The sequence below is a fragment of the Ammospiza caudacuta genome, chromosome 10, assembly GCF_027887145.1.
Source record: "Ammospiza caudacuta isolate bAmmCau1 chromosome 10, bAmmCau1.pri, whole genome shotgun sequence".
Taxonomy (NCBI): Eukaryota; Metazoa; Chordata; class Aves; order Passeriformes; family Passerellidae; genus Ammospiza; species Ammospiza caudacuta.
The window spans coordinates 20,669,871-20,693,867 of NC_080602.1; the positions used below are offsets into that span (position 1 = coordinate 20,669,871).

The 23,997-nt window shown below is 50.7% G+C and overlaps 2 protein-coding genes across 2 annotated transcripts in view; one reads left to right on the top strand and one right to left on the bottom strand.

Moving 5' to 3' along the window:
• The first annotated feature begins 265 nt into the window (after positions 1-265).
• On the top strand, positions 266-5,127 carry HAPLN3 (hyaluronan and proteoglycan link protein 3). The gene is made up of 5 exons (XM_058811024.1): positions 266-323; positions 1,804-1,950; positions 2,188-2,568; positions 3,654-3,956; positions 4,255-5,127. The coding sequence occupies exons 2-5, from the start codon at positions 1,824-1,826 to the stop codon at positions 4,533-4,535; spliced, it is 1,092 nt and encodes a 363-aa protein (XP_058667007.1). The 5' UTR covers positions 266-323; positions 1,804-1,823; the 3' UTR covers positions 4,536-5,127.
• Positions 5,128-6,254: 1,127 nt separating this feature from the next.
• ACAN (aggrecan) overlaps positions 6,255-23,997 on the bottom strand; it is a 28,208-nt gene continuing 10,465 nt past the window's right edge. The window contains exons 11-17 of the mRNA XM_058811507.1: positions 20,778-23,963; positions 12,709-12,822; positions 9,914-10,072; positions 9,510-9,592; positions 9,060-9,204; positions 7,882-8,064; positions 6,255-6,481 (exon numbers count right to left, since the gene is read on the bottom strand). Coding sequence (XP_058667490.1) covers positions 6,396-6,481; positions 7,882-8,064; positions 9,060-9,204; positions 9,510-9,592; positions 9,914-10,072; positions 12,709-12,822; positions 20,778-23,963 — 3,956 coding nt within the window. The 3' untranslated portion in view covers positions 6,255-6,395. The remainder of the gene's footprint in view (positions 6,482-7,881; positions 8,065-9,059; positions 9,205-9,509; positions 9,593-9,913; positions 10,073-12,708; positions 12,823-20,777; positions 23,964-23,997) is intronic.

Genomic DNA, 23,997 nt, shown 5'->3' on the forward strand with positions numbered 1-23,997 from the left:
CACCAGCCTGAATAGGACAGGTTTCTCCCCACTGCTGCCCCTTCCAAGTCGGGGGCAGTGCAGGCAGCTGGCACACCGCAGATAAGGTGTGTGGGCAGCATGTGGGCAGTGTGAGGACACACGGTGAGGACATCACCCAGGCATGGTGGGCAGGCGGGGGCCGGGGGCACCCACCCCAGCTGCGGGCTGCGAGCAGGGGGTTGGGAAAGGCGTGTGTTTCCCTTTAAGAGGCAGGCCCTGGAGCTGCTTCCTCTCAGCCTTGCAAGAGCCCTAAACACAGTGCATCTGCCTGCAGCCTGCCTGCACGCCTGCCCGCAGCCAGCGTGAGTAGGGCTTGGCCCCAGTGCCGGGACTGGGGAGGGCTGGCACCCGGGGCGATGGGCACCCTGCTTGCCGCGAAGGGCAGGGGGGATGGCATTGTCATGCAGGGAGCCGGGCATCCCTGCTGTAGGTGCCAGGCATCGCTGTGCTGGGCGCTGCAGCACGATGCTCACAGCTGAGAGCGCTGGGCACACTGCACATCCCTGGGTTCTGGGGGGGTCACCCGGCACTGGGGCGCAGGGGGAGCGGGGCTGTGCCCTGCACAGCGAGGTGTGAAGCTGCCGAGCCTCGAGCCCCCCTGTGTCGCGTGGGCAGCACGTGTCCCCGCCGTGTCCCCGCGGTGTCCCCGCGGTGCCAGCAGCGCCACGCCAGTGCCAGCTCCCGGGCTGTGCCCGCACCCTGCGCCCTCGGGCACCGGCTCTGCTGGCACCAGCGGGTGGTGGCAAGTGCGGCTGCACCCCAGGGTGAGCAGAGGCACTGACTGCAGGGGAAAGTCAGGGATTGAGCAAGCTGCGGTGGGAGCAGCCGGTTTCACAGCCCGGACCCTGGAGAGCACCGCTGCACCCCGTATGGGAACCTTCCGGGTTGAGCATCTGCTCTCCCCCAGCCCCCTGCCCCGGGGTATGTTTGCAGGCACTGGTGAGCCTTGTCTAAGCAGGGCACGGATTTCAGACCCCCCCTCGGGGTGGGAAGGGGTCTGCCGGAGGCTTGCCGGGTGCCGGGCCCCCTCTGCCGGCTCCGGGAATGCTCACAAGCAGCCAGTTCTGGTAGCACCCTGGGTGAGCCCCGGGCAGGGCACTTTTTAGCGTCCTGGCCCCCAGAACTCGGGACAGTGCACATTTCTGGCGTCGTGGGGTAGCCAGGCTACTCCCCACCGATGGGACGTGCTTTGACGGCCAAATGTGTCGCGTGGGGTCGGTGCCAGCCATGTCTGTGATGCAGAGGGGCAGCCCTGGGTTGGAGCAGGGGGTCCTTGGCCAGGAAGGTGAGTGCTGCAGGGCTTTGTCCCGAGCCGGGGCAGCAGAGGCAGCCCGAGCTCTCTCGCCCACTCCTCGGTCGGGCTGCACGCTCGGCTGCCTCTGTAAACCGAGCTTGCAGCTTTGCAGTGGGGCTCAGCCTCTTCTCTCCCCCTGCACCCCTGCGTGACCTTTTCCCAGTACTCCCTGCCCAAAGGACACCCTGGGATCCCATTCCTCCAGCTGCCCCATCCCCGACTCGCTCTGGGGCCAGGTGTTCCCCCCAGTGGGCACCCCCATGATGGGCAGGGAATGTGGAGGTGTGAGCCAGGCGGGAGGATGAGGATGGAGGGGAGTGGGGGCACGGCTCAGGTTGCCTGCACTCTCCCCTGCGGGCAGGCAAGCTGCTCTGCTGGCTCTTCCCACCCTCTCCTCACACCCCTGGTATGGTTAGCACCACTGCCAGGCAGTGCTGGCTTTCTCCTGGCTATTTGGGGTGTCACAGCAGTCCTTTCCCCCTCTGCAGCCCGGATTTGCTTCCCAGCCATGCTGCTGCTCCCACTGCTCCTGAAGGCCACCCTGCTGCACCTGGCCAGTGGCTCCTACCACCCCTTCCGCAATGGCTTCTACTACAACCACATCATGAATGACAATAGCGACGAGCAGGACAAAGGTATATCGGGGACAATGGGGGCTGGCAGGTTGTCACAGGAGGCTGAAGTACCCCCCTGACTCTGGTGGGGTGGAGACCCATCACTTGGTAGGATGTGGGGCTCAGAGGAGCGTGTAGGAACACTTCAGGGATATTTGGGGATTCTCATGGTAGAAGAGGTGGTGGCTGGAGGGAAGGTTTGGGGATGCCCAGCCCTGGATCCTGACATGCGCATCACACCTTCCTTCTTCCCCCCAGTGGATTACTTCAGTGGATCCAGGCTAGTGGTGGAAGCCTCCAGAGACCCTGTCTACAGCTACAATGGTGCCAACGTCACCCTGCCCTGCCGCTACCGCTACGAGCCTGACCAGGGCCCCAAGCACAAAATCCGCATCAAGTGGTCCAAGGTGCGGGACGACTACACCAAAGAGCAGGATGTGATGGTGGCCGTTGGCAAGACCTACGTGGCCTTTGGGGACTTCAAGGGCCGTGCCCACATCAGCCAGGCTGGTGAGGAGAGCTGGCACGGGGCCGCGCTGGTCATCAGCGACGTGCGCTTGAAGGACGATGGCAAATTCCGCTGCACGGTCATCGATGGGCTGGAGGACGAGAGCGACGTTGTGGAGCTTCGGCTGCAAGGTGGGGGCATGCTGGGGACCACATCACCCTCTGTGCCGAGCCAGTGAGCCTGGCCTTCCTGTGGTACCTTCTCCTTTGGGGACCCAGCAAGGCAGGGGGTTTGGGGAGCTTGATCACGGCAGAAAGGGGCTGCAATGATTGGTGTGGTGGGACAGTGGCTTGGGGCTGTTTGGCTCTGGCCTCAGGAGTGAGTGAGCCCAGAGCTGCCTGCCCAGCTGGGACACCAAGGGTGCTGTTGGAGTCAGAGTTGGGAGTGACCCCAGGGCCGCAGCATTTCCTGCCTTTACCCTCCCATCTTCCCATTGTGCTGCATTACGTGGAACTGTCCCCTCCCCTCCCAGCTCTGGATATCCCAATGCTGATCCTTGGTGACTGCTCCAGCCTCTCTTTCTCACTTGTCATGAGGGACCTGACTCAGCCCTGACATTGCTTTGGAGCTCAGAGCTGTGGAAATGTCCCCTTTGCTTGTCCCTGCCCCACCCCCTTGGTCCCTGGCCCTGCCTCCAAGGGTGACTCGTCCCTGCCAGTCCTTGTGACTGTGTCCAAAGTGGTGATGTCCGTGGCTCTGTTGTTCATCCATCCCCAACAGAGGTTCATTCATGCCCATACTGGTGGTCCATGTGCCCCCTGGGATCATGGGAATGCTGACCCTTGTATCCCTGTTCCTGAAGCCTGTGTATCTCCATGACAACGATCTCTCCATCCCCACAGGGGTGGTCCATGCCTCCCTGGCACCACTGTCTGTGCGTTCCCAGGACCGTAGCGGTGCTCCCTGCATCCCCATAATAGTCTGTGCATCCCTGTATATGCAGGTGCTGTCCCCGTGAGGGGGTCCTGGTGTCCCCAGGACCGAGCCCGTGTGTCCCTGTGCCACCAGATGTCGCTGGCAACTCGCTGCTGGCGCCTGCCTGTCCAGAGCGTCCCCATCCCTGCATGCCTGAGCCTTGTCTCCGCCACACGGAGGTGGTCCCTGTCCCAGAGCCTGAATCTGACACGGCTCAGGGACCCCCGTGGCTCCTGCTGGGGCTGGGCTCGGGTTGGGTGGGCTGCCCGCGGAGCCAGCTGAGTGTCCCGTCTGCCTCCAGGCATCGTGTTCCCCTACCAGCCTCCCCGCGGGCAGTACAGGCTCAACTTCCACGAAGCCGAGCGAGTGTGCCAGGACCAGGGTGCCATCCTCGCCAACTTTAACCAGCTCTTCCAGGCGTGGAGCGAGGGGCTGGACTGGTGCAACGCGGGCTGGCTGGCCGATGGCACGGTGCAGTACCCCATCCGCCTGCCCCGCAAGCCCTGCGGGGGCGTGCACCTCGCCCCGGGCATCCGCAGCTACGGCCCGCGGCACCGCCACCTGCACCGCTTCGATGCCTTCTGCTTCTCCTCCGCGCTCAAAGGTGCGTTCTGGGCCGGGGAGGGGGCTGGGGTGCTCGGAAGGTGCTGTGTGTCCCTCCCTGTTAGGGCCTGGGTGGGGTCGTTCCAGGCGTTCCAGATGGGGATGCTCGGCATGGTGCTCCACTCTCACACTCTGCTCTCCCTCCTAGGAGAGGTTTTCTACCTGGGCCATCCCTCCCTTTTAGGGCACAGGACTTGGCCTGGATGGGGTTGTTCCAGGCATTCTGTTGCACTGTGATGTATTCCAGATGGGGATGCTCAGGATGATGCTCCCCTCTCACGCTCCGCTCTCCCTCCTAGGAGAGGTTTTCTACCTGGACCGCCCGGCTGGGATGACGCTGGAGGAGGCCAAGCAGAGCTGCCAGGATGCCGGGGCCGAGATCGCCCGGGTGGGGCAGCTCTACTCGGCCTGGAAGTTGGCGGGGCTGGACCGCTGCAATGCCGGCTGGCTGGCAGATGGCAGTGTGCGCTACCCCATCGTCACACCCCGGGCCAACTGCGGCCCCGCCGAGCCCGGCGTCCGCAGCTTCGGCTTCCCCAGAAAGGGCAGGTTTGGAGTCTTCTGCTACCGAGAGAGATAAGGAGCCGGGAGGGATCCTTCTTGGATGAAGGACGTTTCCATCCTGCCAGTACCAGTGCTGGGCATTTCCAAGGGCTGTTCTGGGGGTGACTGGGGGAGGTGGGCTGGGGAGAGATTTCTTTTTGTTTTGTTTCTTTTTGTTTTGTTTTGTTTCCTTCCTTTATATTTTCCACATGTTGCTCAGCAGCTGGCACTCACAGCTGCTTGGGGTGGCTGCCAGCTGGGCAGCGTGGGACAGTCCCTGTCGTGGGATGTGTGCAGGGATGGTCCCCATGGGCTACTGCTGCCACCCCACTTGGCCGTGCCACCCCATGGGTGGTGGCCCTTCCCTGCAGTGGCAGGTTGTCACTGACACCCACCTGCCCTTCCAGGCTGGTCCTGCCTCCCAGTCCATGAGGCAAGGCCATGAGGGAGAGAGGCAAGGCTGGGTTTGGCCAGAGCAGAGAGCAGGAATCTCCATTGCATCCTGGCCCCTCTTCCAGCCCCATCCGTGTCCTGCTGAAGGATGCCATTGTGCCTGTCCCTGCTGGAGCACAAGTGCCTTATCTTTATGTGCCCCTTGCCTGAACTCCATTTGAACTCTGGTGCCTTCTTCTCTGAGCATTGGCTATGAAAAGATGTGTTTTTCTGGACATCTTCTAATAAAATGGTGGAGAAAGCCCTGGAGTGACATGGCTGTGTCCCCATCTCTGTCCCAACACAAGGGTCTGCTGTGGAGAAAGGATTTGGGGGTCCCTGGCTGTCTCATCCTTGGCTGAGCATCATCTCATTAGTGCTGGCTCAGCTCAGCTCCTGCAAGGGCCTCGTGTTCCCTCATTAGTGAGTGTTAATAACCCCCTGGGTGGCAGGACTGAAAGCTGCAAGGTGTTTCTGCTGGTCATGGGTTTTAGATGGGTTTTAGGCATGTGGGTTCACCCCCTCCCAAACTGAGAGCTGAGCAGGGAGGGCAGTATCCTACTCCAGGGTCCTTCTTCAGTGAGGGTTTGGGACACCCCTCCCACCTCTGAGGTCCCTTAGGTGCTGCCTGGAGCTGAGCCATTCCTGTGTAGCTTGGAGCACCCTCTTTGGGTTCCCCTTCCTTCCTTTTTGCCTTGCCATGGGAGACCCCTCTCCTCCCAGCCCACCAGACATCCCTCTTCCCTATAAAAAATAACCAACACTGACCAAGTGCCCATTCCGATTTCGCTTTCTTTATTATTTATCATTCTTTCAAAATAGGATATGTTCAAAAATATAAATAGGTGCAGGGAACGCTGGTGCCCCGCACAGTCCCCTGGAAAGAGCACGTTGTCCCAGGACGAGTGCTGTGCTGCAGAGGGGGCAGTGGGGAAGCACAGAGGGGTCTCAGCACCTGGGTCTCAGCATCCCCTCTCCTCCCTCCTCCCACAGCTCCTTCCACCACAGCCCCCCGGCCCTCCCCACCCGTCCTGACGTGCTGCAGCAGTAAAAGAATTCTGGAAAAAAAAATAAAATAAACCCCAAAAGGTGCTGTTCACCCTGGAGATTAAATAACAGAAATAATTACATTGTTCGTGGATAAAATCAGGAAAAAATAATCATCTTTATTATTTAACTTAACCCCCTGCCCTTTGCAAACCCACCCCCCTCCCTGTCCCCAAAGGCACGAAGATAATTGGAACCGGACGGTTAGTAAAAATGCTGAGATCTAATTCGTTTTGCTTTGGTGTTTGGAAAAACAATTTTTTTTTATATATATACACAAAGGTGGGTTTGTCTTTAATATAATTTTTTTTTCCTTATATGACAAAAAAAAGCAACAAGAAGAAGAAGAAATCGACTCTGTTAATATAACTGTTCCGTTAAAAATCTCTCTTTCTCGCTTTCCCCCTCTCGCCCCGCTCTAATGGGTGCTGTGCGCGGCGCTGCCGCTGGGTTTCGACCGGCTCCTGGGGCTCCTCTTGTATAGCCTGCGCTGGTAGCTGGAGGCTGTGGAGGAGAAGAAAAGGCACCTTGTTGGCAGGAGAAGCCGGCACAGAGAAGCTGCTTGTCCCTCGCTGGCCGCCTCGGCCCCCGGCTGCCTGGAAAAACACGGGGGCGCCAGCCCGCCCGCACAGCACAATCGGCCCTTCTGTCACCCTGCCCCGGCTCTGCCTCACCCAGGGGAGAAGGTGCCTGTGGCTCCGAGAGAGCCTGGGCAGGAGCATCATCTCCACGGCTGCTCGTCCCATCCTTCCCTGTGCCCGGCCAGGAGCGCAGCTCGTCCCCATCTCTGCCCTATCAATCCCTAAATCCCCAACCCCAATATGCATTGGTATGGGATGTGCTCAGGGCACAGCAGGGGAAACAGCCCGGCTTGGCTGACAGGGACAAGGTTTCTGCCTGATCTTTGCTGCCACTCTCCCTGGAAGCTCGAGTGCTCTGGTGTGATAATTGCAGGAGGGTTTTGGTGGAAGCAGCAAAAGCTGGCTGAGAGCAGACCAGGACTGCCAGCATCTCTTGATCTCTGGCAGTCCGTGCTGGGAACAGCCTGCAGCTCTCCAGACCCACAGCAGAGCCAAGGAATCAGCGTCTGCACCAGGCAGCCACCCTTGGACACCTCCTCCATCCCTCCTCCTTTCATCTCCTCCCTGGGCAGAGGTTTGTCCCTTAAGCCTGTATCAGCTTTCCCTGGCTATGGGACCATTGCTTAATCTGCCTTATCTGGACTTGCCCAGCAGGACCTGGCAAGGAAGCCACTGGACAGATGTGATTTGTCTGAGGCCAACAAAATTCTTGGGAAGCTGCAGGCAATCAGGGATGGGACAAGGGTGTAGGCAGGCCTGGGAGTGGGCTGGGACACCAGTGGAAGAAGGCTGACTGCCATCAGCTGGAGGCCTGACAGAAAGAGAGTCAGGAACCCAGCCCTGTGCCTTGGCTTGTATCTGCTGCAGGACTCCTGTCTGCTCCCAGGGCAGGGGGACACCAGGGAAGGGCTTGGGGATCCCATAGCTCTCCCATCCTCTTCTCTCTGTTGATGCAGGTTGTGCCAATACCTTTTAGAAGGTTTTGGCACAACCTGCATCACCCTTTCAGAAGCCATTTATTTTTCCTTCTCTGAGTAGCCTGGGCCATTGCTAAGCTCCTTGTTGTCCTTTCCTGACTCTGGAGCTGCCCCTACTCTGCCTTGGTGGGTCTCCAGGGCAGTCCTGCAAGCCAGGCTCCATGGTCCCCACCTGCCCCAGAAGATATCACCTCCCATGTCCCCATCCCAGGGGAAACTCCCAAAAAGTTAAGAGAACCACTGTGTCCCCTTCTGCCTGGCTCAGAGCTATCCTGCCCCACGATAATGCCCCACATTCCCAGCTCCTTCCAGCTGCAGGGAGGCACCAGCCCCAGCCCAGACGTACGGTTTAGGCAGGATATCCGTGGCTGCTCCCAGTGCCCGTCGGGCTGGCAGCGGATGGTGGGCACGTGCCTCTGGATGAAGCCTGGCTCGCACTGGTACCGCACCATGGCGTTGATCTCGTAGCGCTCCTTCTTCCTGCCGAAGGTCCTGGCGTTCTCCACGGCAGGGGGGTCCCCACAGGCCACTGTGGGAGGTGGGCAGGTGATGTATTGCACTAAATTGTTTATTTTGTTTGTTGTTTTGCACTCTGTTATTAGAGATTTGCACCGAGTAGTCTTTATATTGCGCTGAATAGTTTATGTTATACCACATGGTTTGTTCTTCCACCTCTCCTATCGCATGGCTTTTCCCTTACCCACCCCTGTCCCCATTACTCCCTGGTCATCTATTCCCTTGTCACTCCCTCCCCTTGCCCCTCCTTACTGGTATCCCATTGGCCCCCCATTCCCCTGGGATAAAAGTCTCCTGCCATGAGCCATGAGGTCTCTTCCCATGTGGGTTTTTCCATCTCAAGTCAATAAACAGAGGACATTTGTCCCCATGTGGAGAAGAGCGCTTCTCACCTTTTGCTTTTGTCTGTGTAAGATTGTGTGGGCTAGGGTCCATAGCTAGCTGGATTGGACCCAAACAGCCTGTCCAGACACAAGCAGAGACTGGAGAGTGAGAGACAGAGCACCAGCCTTGCTGAGCAGGCAGCTCACACCCAGGGCAGGCTGAGAGGGCAAAGCCTTGTCACTCTTCCACAAATAAAACCTGAACTCCTTCTGAGATTGCCTCTGTCCACTAGGCTTATGGGCAGGGAGATATGGAAATTCTGTGATTTGATATTAAGTAGGGGTTTCCCTCAGTGCTCCTCTCATGCCTCCTGGAGGAGGGCATCGCAACAGCTGCCTGTGTCTGTGGGAGGGCACAGAGCTGGTGTTTGTGGGAGTGATGCTGCAGCCAGGGTATGACTCTGCCTGGGGGTGTTGAATCTTAATGGCTTGTCCTATTCAGTTTCAAGTCCTTGAGAAACTTTCTCCTAGACCCTTGGCTAACTTCTGTTTCTAATTCCTTCTATCTCTTTGCTCACCCTTTGCAGTAACAAAACCCACATTCCTGGGCACTGGGCTCTCTGCTCCAGACCCACAGCCACCAACTGAATCCCCCATCCTTGCCAGTATGGCACAGGGTGCTGACCTGTTCCTTTCTTGCAGGTGAAAGGGAGGTGATAGTTGCAGGGAACGTCGTTCCATTCGCCTTTCTCGTGCCAGATCATCACAACGCAGTCCTCGCCCGCCGAAAAGAAGTTATCGGGTTGGTTGGGCCTCCAGTTCTCATATTGCTGCCAAGAGAGGACAGTCCTTCAGCTAAGGTTGGGCCCTGGTGCCTTTTACTCCCTCCCTCATCCTCACTCCACCACTCCCACACCTCTCCAGCAGATCCCACGGGTTGTCAGCACTGCCCCTGCACCAGTTATTTCTGTTGTGATGTCAACAGAAAAACAGCTTTTCTAGAGGCTTGGAAAAACCATGAGCCCTACAAAGTTTAGGGTTGCCTCCACTCAATGCCCAACCCATGGAGGCCATGGGGCCCTTCCCACCACCCCAAAAAGCTGGTGCCTGCTCGTGCTGTGGGCTCCAGGCTCACCAGGGAGTGCCCGTCAGACCAGCGGAAGTCATTCTCCACAGCTCTGTCACTGAGCCCGATCCACTGGTAGTCCTGTGCATGACCTGGAAGAGCAGGAGGAAGAGAAAAGAGTTGTGGTTGTCCTTAACATTGCTGGAAGCATTTCTTTGCCATCTCAGCTGTGCCTGGCCCTGGAGCCTCTGGCTCATTCAGCTGCCTCCCAGTCAATATTCCCTGATGCCCTTTTTCCTTACATCATGTTTGCCCAGCTCCCTCCCCACTCAACTGCCATGAGCATGGGTGCACCCATACAAGGATGAGGCTTTGCCAGGATTCATGGTGATTTTTACACCATTTTACACACAGAAGAGTCAGAGTCCAGTGCTTGGACTCGTGCCCAGTCTTAGGCTGCCCTCAGCACTCACTGTTCACAAATTCTTGCTCCTCCGGGGTGATGATGCTGCTCAGGTGGGCTTGATGTTGTCGGCACCTGGTCTCTGCATCCATCCAGGTCTCCCTCTCTTCAAAGTGCCTGTAGCAGTGGCCCTGGAACTTGGTCCACCCTTCCTCACAGTTTTCCAAGTCTGAAACACACAGAGGAGGGATGAAGAGGAGTTGGTGCATGTGTCTGAAAGCTTTCAACTCACCTCTTAGCAGCTCGTGCTCCCATGGCATGGGACAACACACGGTCATTTTCACTAAAAAACACACCCTGACCCCTTTGCCTGTAGGAATTCCCTGGGAAAGTTGTCAGAAGGCGTCCAAGGCCCTGTGTCTGCAGTGACACAACCAGTGCTACTGGAAAGCTTGAATGATGCAGACTGATTCCTGAGAAATTCAATCCCTGTCTAATGTTCCTGAAGTCCGTTTTTGAGGAACTGACCAAGCAAGAACACTTCTCTTTCCACTTGTGCTGGCCTGCAGAGTTTTCTTGCTTTGGAAAAAACCCTCCAACCCCATACCCAGATGTCCAGAATCAATGCATATGTCTTGAAAATGAAAGACGGGACCACCAGAGGTGGTTCCATCACTTGGTGTGATTCTGGAGCTCTGGAGGAGAAACAAACTGACCAAGATGGGTGAAAACAAATGGGGACAGAAATTTACCACAGTGGGGAGAGAGAACTAAATCCTAATGAAAAGGCTTGTAAGCTGCTAAAGAAGTACAAACATTTCTCAGCTTTTCAGAAGATCTTTTACCATCTGAGAAATATTGAGAAACTGAACACACTCATTAAGAAAAATAAAACCACAGATGGGGGAAAGTAGAAACAAATCGAAAAGCCACCAGAAAAGATCTTCAGCAGTTCCCACACAATGCAACACCACACATCTGTCTGCTACATGTGGCTAAAGGAAACAGAAAATGAAATGCGTTTAATCTCAGCCTTTCAGATGCCTGATCTACCATCCTTTCTCAGGCCCTTGCTGCTCTGAGAGTGGTGGGCTTCCAGGAGCCCTCATGCCTCCCTCCCTTTTCAGTAAGGTTTCCTGTGCTCAGTTTCTTTCTTCTTTGTTAAACTTGGTAGGTCAAAGCACTTGTCACTTTCAGTAACTCTAATTCCTCCTAATCCACCTTTCTTCCAGCTGGAGATTGCAGGCACTCCATAGGTGTTGGGGTAGTTGGTAGTTATTTGAGATATTAAAAGCATTTCTTGCCTTCTTCAACAGATCAGATGGGTTATCTAGAAGCAGGTGAAGCTCAGGGGATTTTTTGGTTTTGCAGGCAGATCTCTTGCAGAAAGGTAACGGGGAACTTGCTCTGTCTTTTGAGATTAAGACTTTTTCCCATTATCTTTAATGGCATCCCTTGTCATGACAAATTGGGGATGGGACAGCACATGATAAAGAATCTCAGCAGGCCATTTTCTAGGAGAAAGGCCATGCTTTCTTACTTAATTTTTTCTTACAGATAAATATGACAGAAATTTTCTCGGAAAAGAATGATGAAAATCTTGTTCCCTGGTGAGGACACTTTCATGGTCTGTTTGCATTTTTCACCTACAGTGTCCCATTGTTCTTGGACACCAGCAGCAAGGATGGTCAGTCTCAAGGGAATATGAAGATTTACATTTCCAACAAGTTTTGGGGCACTGGCTTCCTCTTGCATCTCCCAGGCACCAGAGCCCATAAATCCGAGAAAAGAAGAAATTTAGTCTGGCTTGGATGAAACAAGATCATAAGCAGTGACAGGGTGGAGAGTCTCTGGCTGGATTACAAGGATCTTCAACAACAGGTATCATGGGTGAGTAAATAAAGAGTTGATGAGGTTGCATTGGAAAACTGATTTTAAGGCAGCACAATTCCTGCCCAGAAGGTCCAATAATCCTGAGCCTTCTCCTCATGGTCTACTCCATATGTTCATATTGGAAGCAGGAAGAGATGTGGAGAAAGGGAAAGAGAAAATCCAACATCTGTTATCATTACTCATGGCAAGGTGAAGAAGATACTGCAGCTTTATTTCTCTTTTGTTTGAGCAAGGCAGGAGAGCTTCCTCTCAGCTAAGCTGGTAAAAGTTTGGACTTTCATTAGCTTTAAGGAAAAAAATTATTTTTCTTTCCTTGTAGAAACAAAAAGAAGTATTAGTGCAATAATTTTGATGGAAATATAGGTTGCTTCCTGTTTTTTCAAAGACACATTCCCTGCTGATTTTGCCAAAGGAAGCCACGTTGTGGAGATGACAAAAATGTCATGCTCTGTCAAATCAGTGGAGATTCCTGGAGTGAATGATGCCTCTCTCAGCTGCATCTTCCCCAAGAGAAACACAATCATTTTTCATGGCTCAGTTGAAGCATCCCTCCACGAAGTTCCAGTCTAGCAGAGAAAGTTTGCCTGGGGTGAAGATGTGCTCAGAAAGTTCCCTATTGTTACAGAAGAACAGAATCACCTTTGACCCAAAGAGACAGCAATTTCCATGATCAACATTGTTCTGATCTGTGTGGAGCTTCACCAGAGACACTTGAAAAAGAAAAAGATGAAGAAGACACCAGAAACTCCTGCTTAGGAATCTTAGAGGAATCATGATGCTGTGAGGAGCAAACTTAACAAATTAGACACTCAAAAGGCTCAAAGCTTTTCCCTGGTGTGTTTTAAGCTGCTGTTAGAGGTTAGCTCACTGAGATGAGGGCAGCACTGATGGGATCAGCTGTTTTTGGGGGGCAGAGAGGGAACAAGGAGGAGCAGCAGTTAGTGGGATTAGCTGAAGCCAGGGAGGCCGTACCGATCTCACACAGGTCCCCTCCGTAGCTGGGAAGGCAAAAGCATTTGAAAGAGTCGATGCCATCGACGCAGGTGGCTCCATTCACACAGGGGCTTGGGTGGCACACATCAGTGTCTGCAAGAAATCAAGGGCTTCCATTAGGGCTCTGGGAGGCAACTCCACCAACAGGAGAACTTGTTTCTTTGCTTGTGTAGGAGGCAATATCACAACCCTTGGGAGGGTTGTGTTTTATAACATAACTGCCACTGCCGCTGCTGGAAGAATGAAGGCAAGAGACCCAACCCACCCTACAAGGAGGACATTGGTTTTCTGGTGGTTGAACACCACTCTGAAGATATCAGAACAAAGCTCAGCAGGATGTATCCAACACACAGCACTGGCTGTGGTAATTCTTCCTTGTCTGCTGCATCCTCTGCCTGATGCATCAAACATGTAAACTTGTGTCTGTGTCTCCACCAGATAAAGGTCTATGAGAAGGAATGTGGAATTCTTCCATAAGTCAGAAACATCCTCAAATAGATCTCTATGTCCTAAGCAGCGTTCCTGGGTCCATTCTCACTAATAGTTTCTTCCTAACCATAATTTAGATGAAGTTCTGCATGAAGAAATATCTTCTCAGTGAAGATGAAGAAAGTGCAGAGAAGAAAAAAAGTGGGTTCAAAGGTGGTTCAGAGCCCCTCAACTTTTTCTCTTTGAGGATCTCAGACCTGGCTATGGGTGCTTATTGCTTGGTGAGGGATACTGGAGTGCAGTGGCATTTTCTCCAGACCTGTCCCCACTATGTGCTCTTCTGCTTGTGCTGAGAATGGAAGAAGCTGGTACATCTTTTCCAGCTGTGGACTCCATCTTGGTGGAGAGAGCTTTGGAATCAAAAGAAGAGTCATTCAGAATGGAATGATTTCAGACACATTCAACTCAGAAACAAGGGGGAAGACTGAGGAAGGAAATGGGAACACATCCACGCAGACTGGATTAAATGATGGCTGGTCAGATCCTCGTGTGAGACAGTGTTCCTTTCACATGCAGGGGAAATGTAAAGCTTTAAAAGTGATGACTCCATGCTCTTCTTGTGGATGACAGTCTTAGCAAGGAAAGATTCAAAGATGATAAACATACTGGCTGTGGAAATAGCAGAGCAGAGGCTCCCCAAGATCTGTGATCATCTTCTGACTGGGGTGTATTTGGTTGGGTATTGTTTTCTTGGAGCTGAGGCCCAGCTGCTCAATGTCCCCAGGCACAGGAGAACAGATGGGTGTTACACTCCCTGTGGCTGTCTAGTGACTCAGTGGCCAAGGTCTGGTACGTCATCTAAAAGCTGACATGCTCTGTAATGTGCCTAAGTGATGGAAAAAATCCTTTCTGACCTTGGATGGTGAATCTGTGTGTGCTTTGGAGCAAGGAGATTGTCATCTTTACTCTAGGCTGTATCACTGTGAGCAGTGAAATCATTCCTCAGATGGCTGATGAGCCTTTACTCCAGTTTTGCAGTTCTTCGAGAGAATGAATTTTTCACTCTGGATTGCCATTCTAAATGTCATGGATTCTTTTTAGATTTCTTTGTTCACTGCAAGATGAAGATAATCCCTGTTTCCATGATGCTAGCAAATACTTTGAGACTTTACAGAACAAAATGGGAGTCACAAGCCTAGAGGAAGAATAGAGGAGCTGAACTTGGCTGAGTATTGCTTATTAGTCACACTTGGAGTTCCTAGAAGATAGAGAGCATAGAGAAACGAGGCATCCTGAGGGGTGATTGCAACTCAAGAGGCCCTTTGGGCTTCTTCAACAGCAGTGGCAGCAGAAGTTCACGTTGATTCCAGTGGGCTCCAGCTGAACACGTAAGGAAAGGCTTTTCCTTCATTTGTCAGGCTCCATGAAGTGGAAAGAACACTGCAGAGGAGGGAGGGAAGCACTCACAAGAGCTCAAACTGAATGTTTAGCAGTGGATAATGAGCCTTCAGCTGTCTTCAGCCATGTGGAATAAAACTTGGCGTGTCCAAGATCTCCTCTGAGATGCAGGAGACCTGCTGTGTGCTTCCCTGGCCTTGGAGGAGGGGGGAGCAGGCACACATGTGCAAAGTCATTGCCACAAATTTCCAGCTGGGAAATAAGTCTGGAACAGAGTTTCCTTTTACAGGCATCACATATAATATGGTTGTACATATTATATATGCAGTAAAGACAAATCTCTGATTATAATATATATGTTACATATCTCTCCATACATATACATATATATTTTTGTATATAACATGTAGAGAAAGGGTGTGTACTTGTAGGTAATGTTGGAGAAACAAACATCAAATACAACCGAGACATAGACAGGTTGTTTTTCCCCAAAATTGTGTTTCAATGTTTTAAACACGTGATGATCATAAACACCAAATTGCCCTTCAGCCTGTTGGGCTGCTGAGGCAGTAACCCTCTCTCCTAGATGTAGAATCACCTCACCAAGCTGATATTGAAAAAACTCAAATATATCTGTCAGGTTGGAGAAAGTGTTGCTTATTCTGATCCTCACAGAAAATCTGAATCTCAGAGGTATTCAAAAAGGTCTAAATGGTAAATTTGGCAATGACATTGCCTCTGGAAGTGCTGGCAAATTGGTTGGTGGGTGTTTCTAAGATAAGGCACGTAAGCCACAAACACGATTTAGGAGGTGAGAACTCCATTAAAAAAAAAAAAAATCCGTCTATTACACAACACTTGGTATTTGTTTGTGTTTTTTTTTTTTTTTCCCCATAGCCTTTTATATGCTATAAATGTGTCTAATTCCACTTTGTTCAGAGCTAGATGGGGTTAGCAAATCACTGCACGCCTCTTGAGGCAGCTGCAGAGCCTGCATCACGCTAGGACAGCACGGAGCTGCCTGCCAGGTACCCTGACACTCAGGGCTTAGACAACACGAGCTATTTATTATTTGCTTGGCTGAGCAGTCATCCAAAAAGTCAGCGCTGCTTCGCGATGCAGCTCAAGCGCTTATCAGCTGACAAGGAGACGAGAGCACTGCTATTATTGCCCGAGCTGACAAAGGACAGCGATAGGCGATAGTCGAGGAATGCAGAGGGGAGGCAGCGCTCGCCTTCAAGAGCTGCAGCTGTAAAACAAAGACGGGGAGAAAATGCCTGGCGGTGCCAAGAATAGGAAACCCGGTCAGAGCTGTGTTATTAACTCACTTCTTGAGGATAATGCAGAATTAGCAATTCTTCTAAAGAGGATTCATGCTGCACTTAATATTGCCCAGAAGTTGCAAAAATTCCCCCAATTCTACTGTCACAACAGTTTCTATTTTTTGCTACTAACAGGACCCAAGGTCTAACTTTTAGATCCTTTTCTTTTCTTTGTAATAAACCAATTACAACGAAATGGACAATGTAAACCAGGTCTTGCATCTGGAAAATGTAAACTGCTGGCTGGAGAAAGCAAGGGGAGTCACACAGCTGCAATGCAAAGTTTGAGTTTGTTCCACCATTTTCTTCCTAAGACTTCTTCTCCATTGCCAGATATACACTATATTTAGTCAGAATAATTTTCTTTTTGTGCAACTAAGAGCAAGAGAAGTATTCTTGTCATTGCTGCCCCTGGTAGGGGGAGGCTTGAGCTAGATCATCTTTCCAACCCTGACCATTTTATGACTCTATGATTCTCCCAATGCCTTTGAAAAAAAATTTTTGTACTAGATCATGGAAATTGGAAAGAGAAACATGGAAGAAATGAAAGAAAAATAGTTTGGCCCTGGTTTTGCTCAGAAGGCAATGTAAAAGTGAACATGCAGTGTCAGTGGTGAGAAGGGAATGCTTTTGAAATTCGCCATCTCAAGCTGAGACAACACCAGAAACAATGCTACCATTTCTTAAAACAGTGCAGTCTGTGCATTTCTCTCCATGGCTGCCTATATGGAAGATGAGCAAGAATATCCATTAAACAAGGTCATTTTTGTGCTTAAAACATCTACCAAGGAGAAGCAGCTGGTGAACAGAGAGGATGCTGTCACCCAGACCCTGAACAAACTGTAGTTTACCTGAAGCTGTGAGTAAGAGGTTTAGTAATATATTCTATGATATTTCTATACTCACCTGTTTTTGTTCTACAGAGCAGAAAAGGTCAGAGAGAAGGGCAAGGCATTTTCAGGATACCCAACAGGATCCCCTGTTGTGCCCCTCACCCTTTCTTTGTAGGCCTCCTTGTAAGTGCAATTATCCAAAGAGGATATCAGAGACTAACTAGATAATTATCTCCTAGAGATTGGGTGAAAAAAAATCCAGGTACAAATTAAATTTGCTTTTCGGAGTCTGCTGGGAAGTTGGAACTACTGATCTGATAGCTCAAACATCAAAGGAAAACATTGGAGCAATTATAGGGTGAGTCCTAGAAGAAAAGAATAGGATGAGTTGGGGAAACCAGTTCTCTCACATTTTAAGTTAAATGCTAGTATTGAACATCACGTAGCCAGCCACTGACTTACAATGAGCAATTAAGTAATTAAAATAATTAACTACAATAATTGAATGAAAGCCTCCCTGCAGCAGAAGGGGCAGGTATTGCTGTAGCCTTAAAAAAAACCGATTTTACTAGAGACCAGGAGTTTCCTGGAGGACTTGTTGATCTGCTGGAACCTTCAATTTGTCCAACACTCTCGTGGAAGAAGAGCTCAGGAAATTTGGATATCTCTGTCTCCATAATATGATGTGTAAAAGTAAATGGACGTGGAAATAACACCAGTCCAAGACTGTAGGCTAGGTTTTGTTTAAGCAAATTAACTTGTGATGCAAAGCAGACAGTGGGTCCAGGAGACACCAGATCACCTGCTCAGCCACAAAGGGTCTGTGCCTCTCAGCCAGGACTGGGACCTCCATCTCCTTCTTGGGAGCATCATTTGCACTCCACATTGGGTGAAACATTCTGAATCAGGGGAGTATTTTCTTGACCTTTTTCTTCTGGATGATTTTCTCTGGACCAACAAGACCCAATCCCTTGGACTTCCAGGTTGTGAAGAATGAGGAAAGCCCATTGAGACCCTTCCTCATTTGTATTCTAACCTTCTGCTGTGTGGGGCCATAGGCATCAGACTTTATGGACTTGTTTCACCAGAGACAAGCAAAACTTCACATAAAAAGATGCCATTTCAGCACATTTCCCTTTCCCCCCACAACTGGAGTGAAGTTTTTCAGTCACTGACTGGTCTGAGAGCTCCAAACCGCAGCCTTTCACTGAAGTGCCAGCATGATTTTTCAGCTAATAATTATTTGTCTTCAAATGCTACCAGAAGCAAAAAGACCCGCTGAGTTGGCAAAACCCTGGGTGAGGAAGCCAAGCCTATGGACAATTCTTTCAGCTTGTGGGGTTCCTGTCCTCATGGAGGAATCAAATGCTGACTAAAGACATCTACATGCACAGCCCTTAATTTGGTTAAACACTAAAACATACTGGCACTCCAAGTGTTAATCTTCAGTCTTCTGGCTCTGGCTTTTAGGGATACTTTTAGGCTCCAGCAGAGCAGAATAATATCATTCTTCTTAAATCATCCCACTAAATACGCTGCTGGATCTAACTGGAACCCTCCAACAAGAGGGCCAGAGGGCAAAATCCACATTTCCTCCTGTTCCTCACTCTAAGCTCCTGGAAAGCTGAGCCAGCTTCCCCTGTGCTTTAATGTCAGTGAAAATCCCTGCACTGCATGGGCACCCATTGCACCCTCCAAACCCTGAGCACAGCACAAGGAATGCACGTGGCAGCTGATAGTTTTTGCAAGAGCTAAATTTCAAAACTGGGAAGCTTCAAGTGAAAAGGCAGCCACAACATGGGAAACTGAATTTTGGGATCCAGCCTACTGTTCTTCCATGTAGACTTCCCATGTTCACAATCCCCAGAGCTCTGTAAAAAGTAACAACCCAAAAAAAGAAACCTAGGATTCCTTTTTTTTCTTTTTTTTTGGTACCTTTTTTTCTTTTGTCATCTCTTTGTTGTAATTCTCTAGAAGAGGTTTGTTTTGTTTTAGGGGTATTCTGAGTTCATGGTCAAAAAACTCTTTTGCCACCTTATGAGCTTCCTTCATACCCTGACCAGGACTGCATTTAATGTAGTAGGGACATTGTAGTAGAATGTCTGTAGGGACATTGTAGTAAAATTTACCAATATAAAGAGAAGTTTTACCCTAGAATATCTTCCCATGTGGGAGTTCCAGCCATACACATGTGTTCAAGCCCATTTCTAATTTATAAAATGTACAATTAAATTTCAGGCAGTGGTTGCTTACCTCTTGCTGTCTCCTGCTAAGAAACCCCAGCTGTTACATTGTCCTCTCTGTGACTTGCAAATACACATATTCCTATTTCAGAACACTTTTCAAGATTCTTCACACATGAGCTGCTGAACACATGGTTTTCTTTCAAAATACTTCACAAAAATGTTGGCTAACAAATGGTCTGAGGAATCTGGCAATCGCCTTGTGGTTGATTTTTAAAAAGAAAAAGCAGTGGAATAAAATCCATATTTTGGGGCCAATATTTTTTTTAATTTTTTTTTTTTATTTTTTACTAAGCCTCACTGTCTTCCTTCCTTCCCCTCAACGCTGCCTTTGCTGGCTTATTTTTGTCTCTGGGTTTGGACGTGGCAGTGGGCATGGCCCAAAAGCAGAGCCTGCTTTTGCAAGGAGGGTTTTTGGGGGTCCCTGACTCCTGTGCCACCCTGTGCTGTGCCAGGCTGGTGCAGTGCAGTGGGAATGACCCTGCTGTCATTATCCTGCCCTCACCCACTCCTGCAGCACGGCCAGGGCACTGCTCAGCACGGGCAGAGGGCACTGCAGGTGTGCTGTGAGCAGGGCTGAACAAAGGTTTGTGATTACCTGTGCTCACAGAGGGAAATGCGGTGACTCATTGGGGACACTTAGGGGGTGGAAATGACGTTGGAAACCAGGCTGAGCTTCACAAAGCCCTACACTTACAGACCCTTACTGAGTCCAGAGCTAGCCATGCTGAATGCTGTAAATTGACCCAAAAGAAGCAGTTTAGGAGGTAGCATGGGAAGCAGCGGAACTGATGACACTTTTGCCAGAAGGAAGTGAGGAAATCTCTTTGCACATCCATTTTGTACCATGCTTAAGCAATGTGTGGTCCTACAAGAACATGTGTCCCTTTGAGAACTGAGGACATGCAGGACATTAATACAGCAGCACAAGCACTGATGGCTTTGCAGTGAGGCTTGTCCCCAGGTGCCAGCTCCTGATGGCAGCAAAGGGAAACCAAGCTGTGTCCAGGGATGCTGCAGGAAGTCCCATGTTACCAGGACTGGGCATCTCCCTTGGCCAAGAGGCACAATGTTTTGTGTTTGTTTGTTTGTTGTTTTTTTTTTTTTTTTTTTTCTCACTGTAGTGCAATGATGCTTTCACAGCATGCAAACTCCTCTCAGGAAATGCTCATCAGAATGCCAGGAGAGTGTTTTCACCATAAATGGTTAATCGGGCTTAAATATTCTGTCTGTCTGTATTTGGCAACGAGGGGGCCTAAACAAAGACAGTGCACTAAAACACTAAAAAGGCAGGGTGGGGAGAAGGGCATTTATCAACAGAGCTGACAAAAGCTAGTGATGCTCTGAGCAGTATCTCACACGTTTATCATCTTATAGCTGCAGAGAGCAGCATAAGACACAGACCAGAGGGTGGCCACAGGCTGAGCAATACCTGGGGCTAGGCAGCAAGTCAGCCCACCATGGAAAAAGAAACAGGACTGAGACTAGCAGCCCAACTTCTCCAGCTTGTCAGCTGCATGCAGGCTGGAAAACTCTGCATGTAGACGTGGCACTGAGGGACATGGGTTAGTGGTGGACTCAGCAGTGTTGGGTTAATGGTTGGATTCTGTGATGATAAATGTCTTTTTCAACTTAAACAATTCTATGATTCTGTGATCATGACCTGTGGAAAACCCCATGTTTATAGCTTTCTATCAGAACAATGCTCTGCTCAAGTCTGCTTCCGTGTTAATGCTCTCTGCTGTATAAAACCCAAAAAAAGTGACATCTATGCCCCCTCCTTCCCATCCACAAATCTTTCCCTTCTATATCAGACACATTACCTTCTGCAGTGGGTCCTAATGCGTCAATTGCTTCTTGTGAGACTTGGGGCAGGGCAGCAGTGGTGGTGGCCAGCAGATGGGGATTGTCTGGAGCAACAGCTGTCTCTGTCTCTTGTTCTGACACCACAGGAGGGGAAGGCTCCATTTCAAGCTGAGCCTCTTCAGGGTTCCTGAGTCCCTGTGTTGGTTCAACATCTGGAGTCCTGGTACTAATTACAGTGTCTGGGGCAGAGGTTTCCCCCGAAACGCCTGCGATAGAGTGTGTCACAGCTCCAGATGTTGTGTCAGGAATCTCCCTCTCCTCAGGAGTACCAAAGGGCTCCCTGCTGGCCAAAGATGTGGCAGCTGTTTTGATGTTATCGGTTGGCAATGCAGATGCTTCACCACTGGTTTCATGGAGTGTGGATGTTTCTATGCTGATCTCAGGAAATGTCTCTCCACGGGCTTCTTGACTTGTGGGTGTTCCTATTCTAATTTCAGGAAATGCAGAAGTTTCCCCACTGGCTTCTTGAACTGTGGATGTTTCTATGAAAATTTCAGGATAGGCAGATGTTTCACTCCTGGCTTCTTGACTTGTTGGTGTTTCTATGCTGAACTCAGGGAATGCAGATGTCTCCCCACTGATATCATGGACTGTAGAGGTTTCTATGCTAATCTCAGGAAATGTGGATGTTTCTCCTCGAGCTTCTTCACCTGTGGATGTTTCTATTCTAATCTCAGGAAATGCAGGTATTTCACCACTGGTTTCATGGATTGTCGAAGTTTCTATGCTAATTTCAGGAAAAGAGGACATGTCCCCACTGATTTCATGGACTGTAGAAGTTTCTATGCTGATTTCAGGAAACGCAGAAGTTTCCCCACTGGTTTCATGGACCGTTGAAGTTTCTATGCTAATTTCTGGGTAGGCAGATGTTTCACCCCTGGCTTCTTGATTTGTGTATGTTTCTATTCTAATTTCAGGAAATGCAGAACTTTCTCCACTAATTTCATGCACTGTTGAAGTTTCTATGCTGATTTCAGGGAAGGCAGATGTTTCTCCACTGGTTTCGTGGACCGTCGAAGCTTCTATGCTAATTTCAGGATAGCCAGATATTTCACCCCTGGCCTCTTGGCTTGTGAATGTTTCTATTCTAATTTCAGGAAATGCAGACGTTTCCCCACTGATGTCTTGACTTGTGGATGTTTCTATTCTAATTTCAGGAAATGCAGATGTTTCCCCACTGATTTCTTGTACTGTGGACGTTTCTGTGCCACTTCCAGGAAATGCAGAGGTTTCCCCACTTGCTTCTTGACCAGTGGATGCTTCTATGACAATTTCAGGATACCCAGATGTTTCACCCCTGGCTTCCTGACTTGTGGACGTTTCTGTGAAAATTTCAGGAAATGCAGAGGTTTCTCCACTGATTTCTTGAATTGTTGATGTTTCCGTGCTAAATTCAGGAAATGCAGATGCCTCCCCACTGATTTCATGAATCGTGGATGTTTCTGTACCCGTTTCAGGAAATGCAGATGTTTCACCACTGATTTCATAAGCTGTTGATGTTTCTAGAGCACTTTCTGGCAGTGCAGATGTTTCCCCACTTAGTTCACCAGATCCAGAGCCTTCACCACTTGCCCCCAAACCATAGGGAAACGTGACAGTTTCCCCACCCAGTTCCTGGGATATCGTTGGTCTTGTCACCACTTCTACTAAATCAGAAGTGACTAAAGTGATTCCTGGAAGCCCTGAGGCCTCCCCACTGATATCAGCCACTGTTGAAGACTGTCCACTTAGATCTGTGGCTCCAGAAAAGTCTCCGCTGATGTACGGGATTCCAGATGGCTCCCCACTCAAGTCTCCTGAGGAAAAACCACTGGTCTCCACAGCTCCAGACCCTTCTCCAGATAGTCCTCTGTCTCCAGAAGTAAATCCACTGATTTCTATCATCCCAGATGGTCCTTCTCCCACTTCTTGTGCCACTGATGGCTGTGTTACAACTTCCACCAAAGTGGTATCCACAAGAGACACTGTGGGAAAGCCAGAGGTGAGTCCACTTTCCTCTCCAGAGAGCAGACCACTGGTGACATCAACTCCAGAGATGTCTCCGCTGCTGTCTGTCACTCCGCTCGGGTATCCACTCATCTCCAGCCCTCCAGAAGCACTCCCACCAAAGCCTACATGCCCAGAAGTCTCACCACTGATGTCTAAACTCCCAGACACCATGCCTGATCCATCTTCAACACCTGAAGGCAATCCACTGGTTTCCAAAGTCTCTTTTGCCTCTGCTCCTGTAACTGGTGAGGTTGTTGTCACTTCCTCCAGAGTGGCGTCTACAAAGGTGACGCCGGAGGCCTCGCTGCTTCCCTCAATTCCAGATGTAAGGCCACTCAGGTCCACCTGGCCACTGATCTCGTGTGTTCCAGATGTTTCTCCACTGCCATCCAGTCCTGAGGGAAAGCCACTAAGCTCAGACCCTCCTGAGGACATCCCGCTGAGCTCGGGTACCCCGGAGGGCTCCCCGCTGGGCTCAGCTCCTGAGGGCAAGCTGGGGGTTCCACCACTGCTGTCCCACTCAGAGGATGGCAGCCCTGACAGATCTCCCTCACCGCTGACTCCAATGGACCCTTTTCCCTCCTCTTGCCGTTCTGTTGCTGCTGTTACAACTTCCACCAATGTGGTATCCACGAGAGACACGGTGGGAAAACCAGAGGCCACTCCACTCTCCTCTCCGGATGACACACCATTGATGAGCTCAGTGCCAGAGATTTCTCCGCTCGCTCCAAAGGGCAGCCCGCTGCTTTCCACTTCAGGTGGCATCCCACTGATTTCTGGTATCCTCAAAACAGAAAATGATGTCTCCCCCTCTGCAGAAGGCAGGCCACTGATATCAACAACGCCAGAGGACACACCGCTCAGGTCTCCTGAGGGCAGCCCACTTTCTCCAGGTGGGAATCCACTGGCATGCAGGTCTACTGATGGTAATCCGCTCTCTCCAACGCCTGAGTGGTCTCCACTAAGTTCAGAAACTCCAGAAGTTGGTTCTCCGCTTGTATCTGGAACTCCAGGAACCCAGCCAGATGCTGAAGATTCACCACTGCCTTGATGCTCTCCAGGCTGAGTCACCTCCCCTGACACTTCGCTGAGGGAAGCATTGGTACTGGTTTCCTCTGGTAGTATGGTAGCTGGAGGAAAAGCAGATGGACTCACTGGAAAGGAAAGAACAAAGAGAAGGAGTTGGGA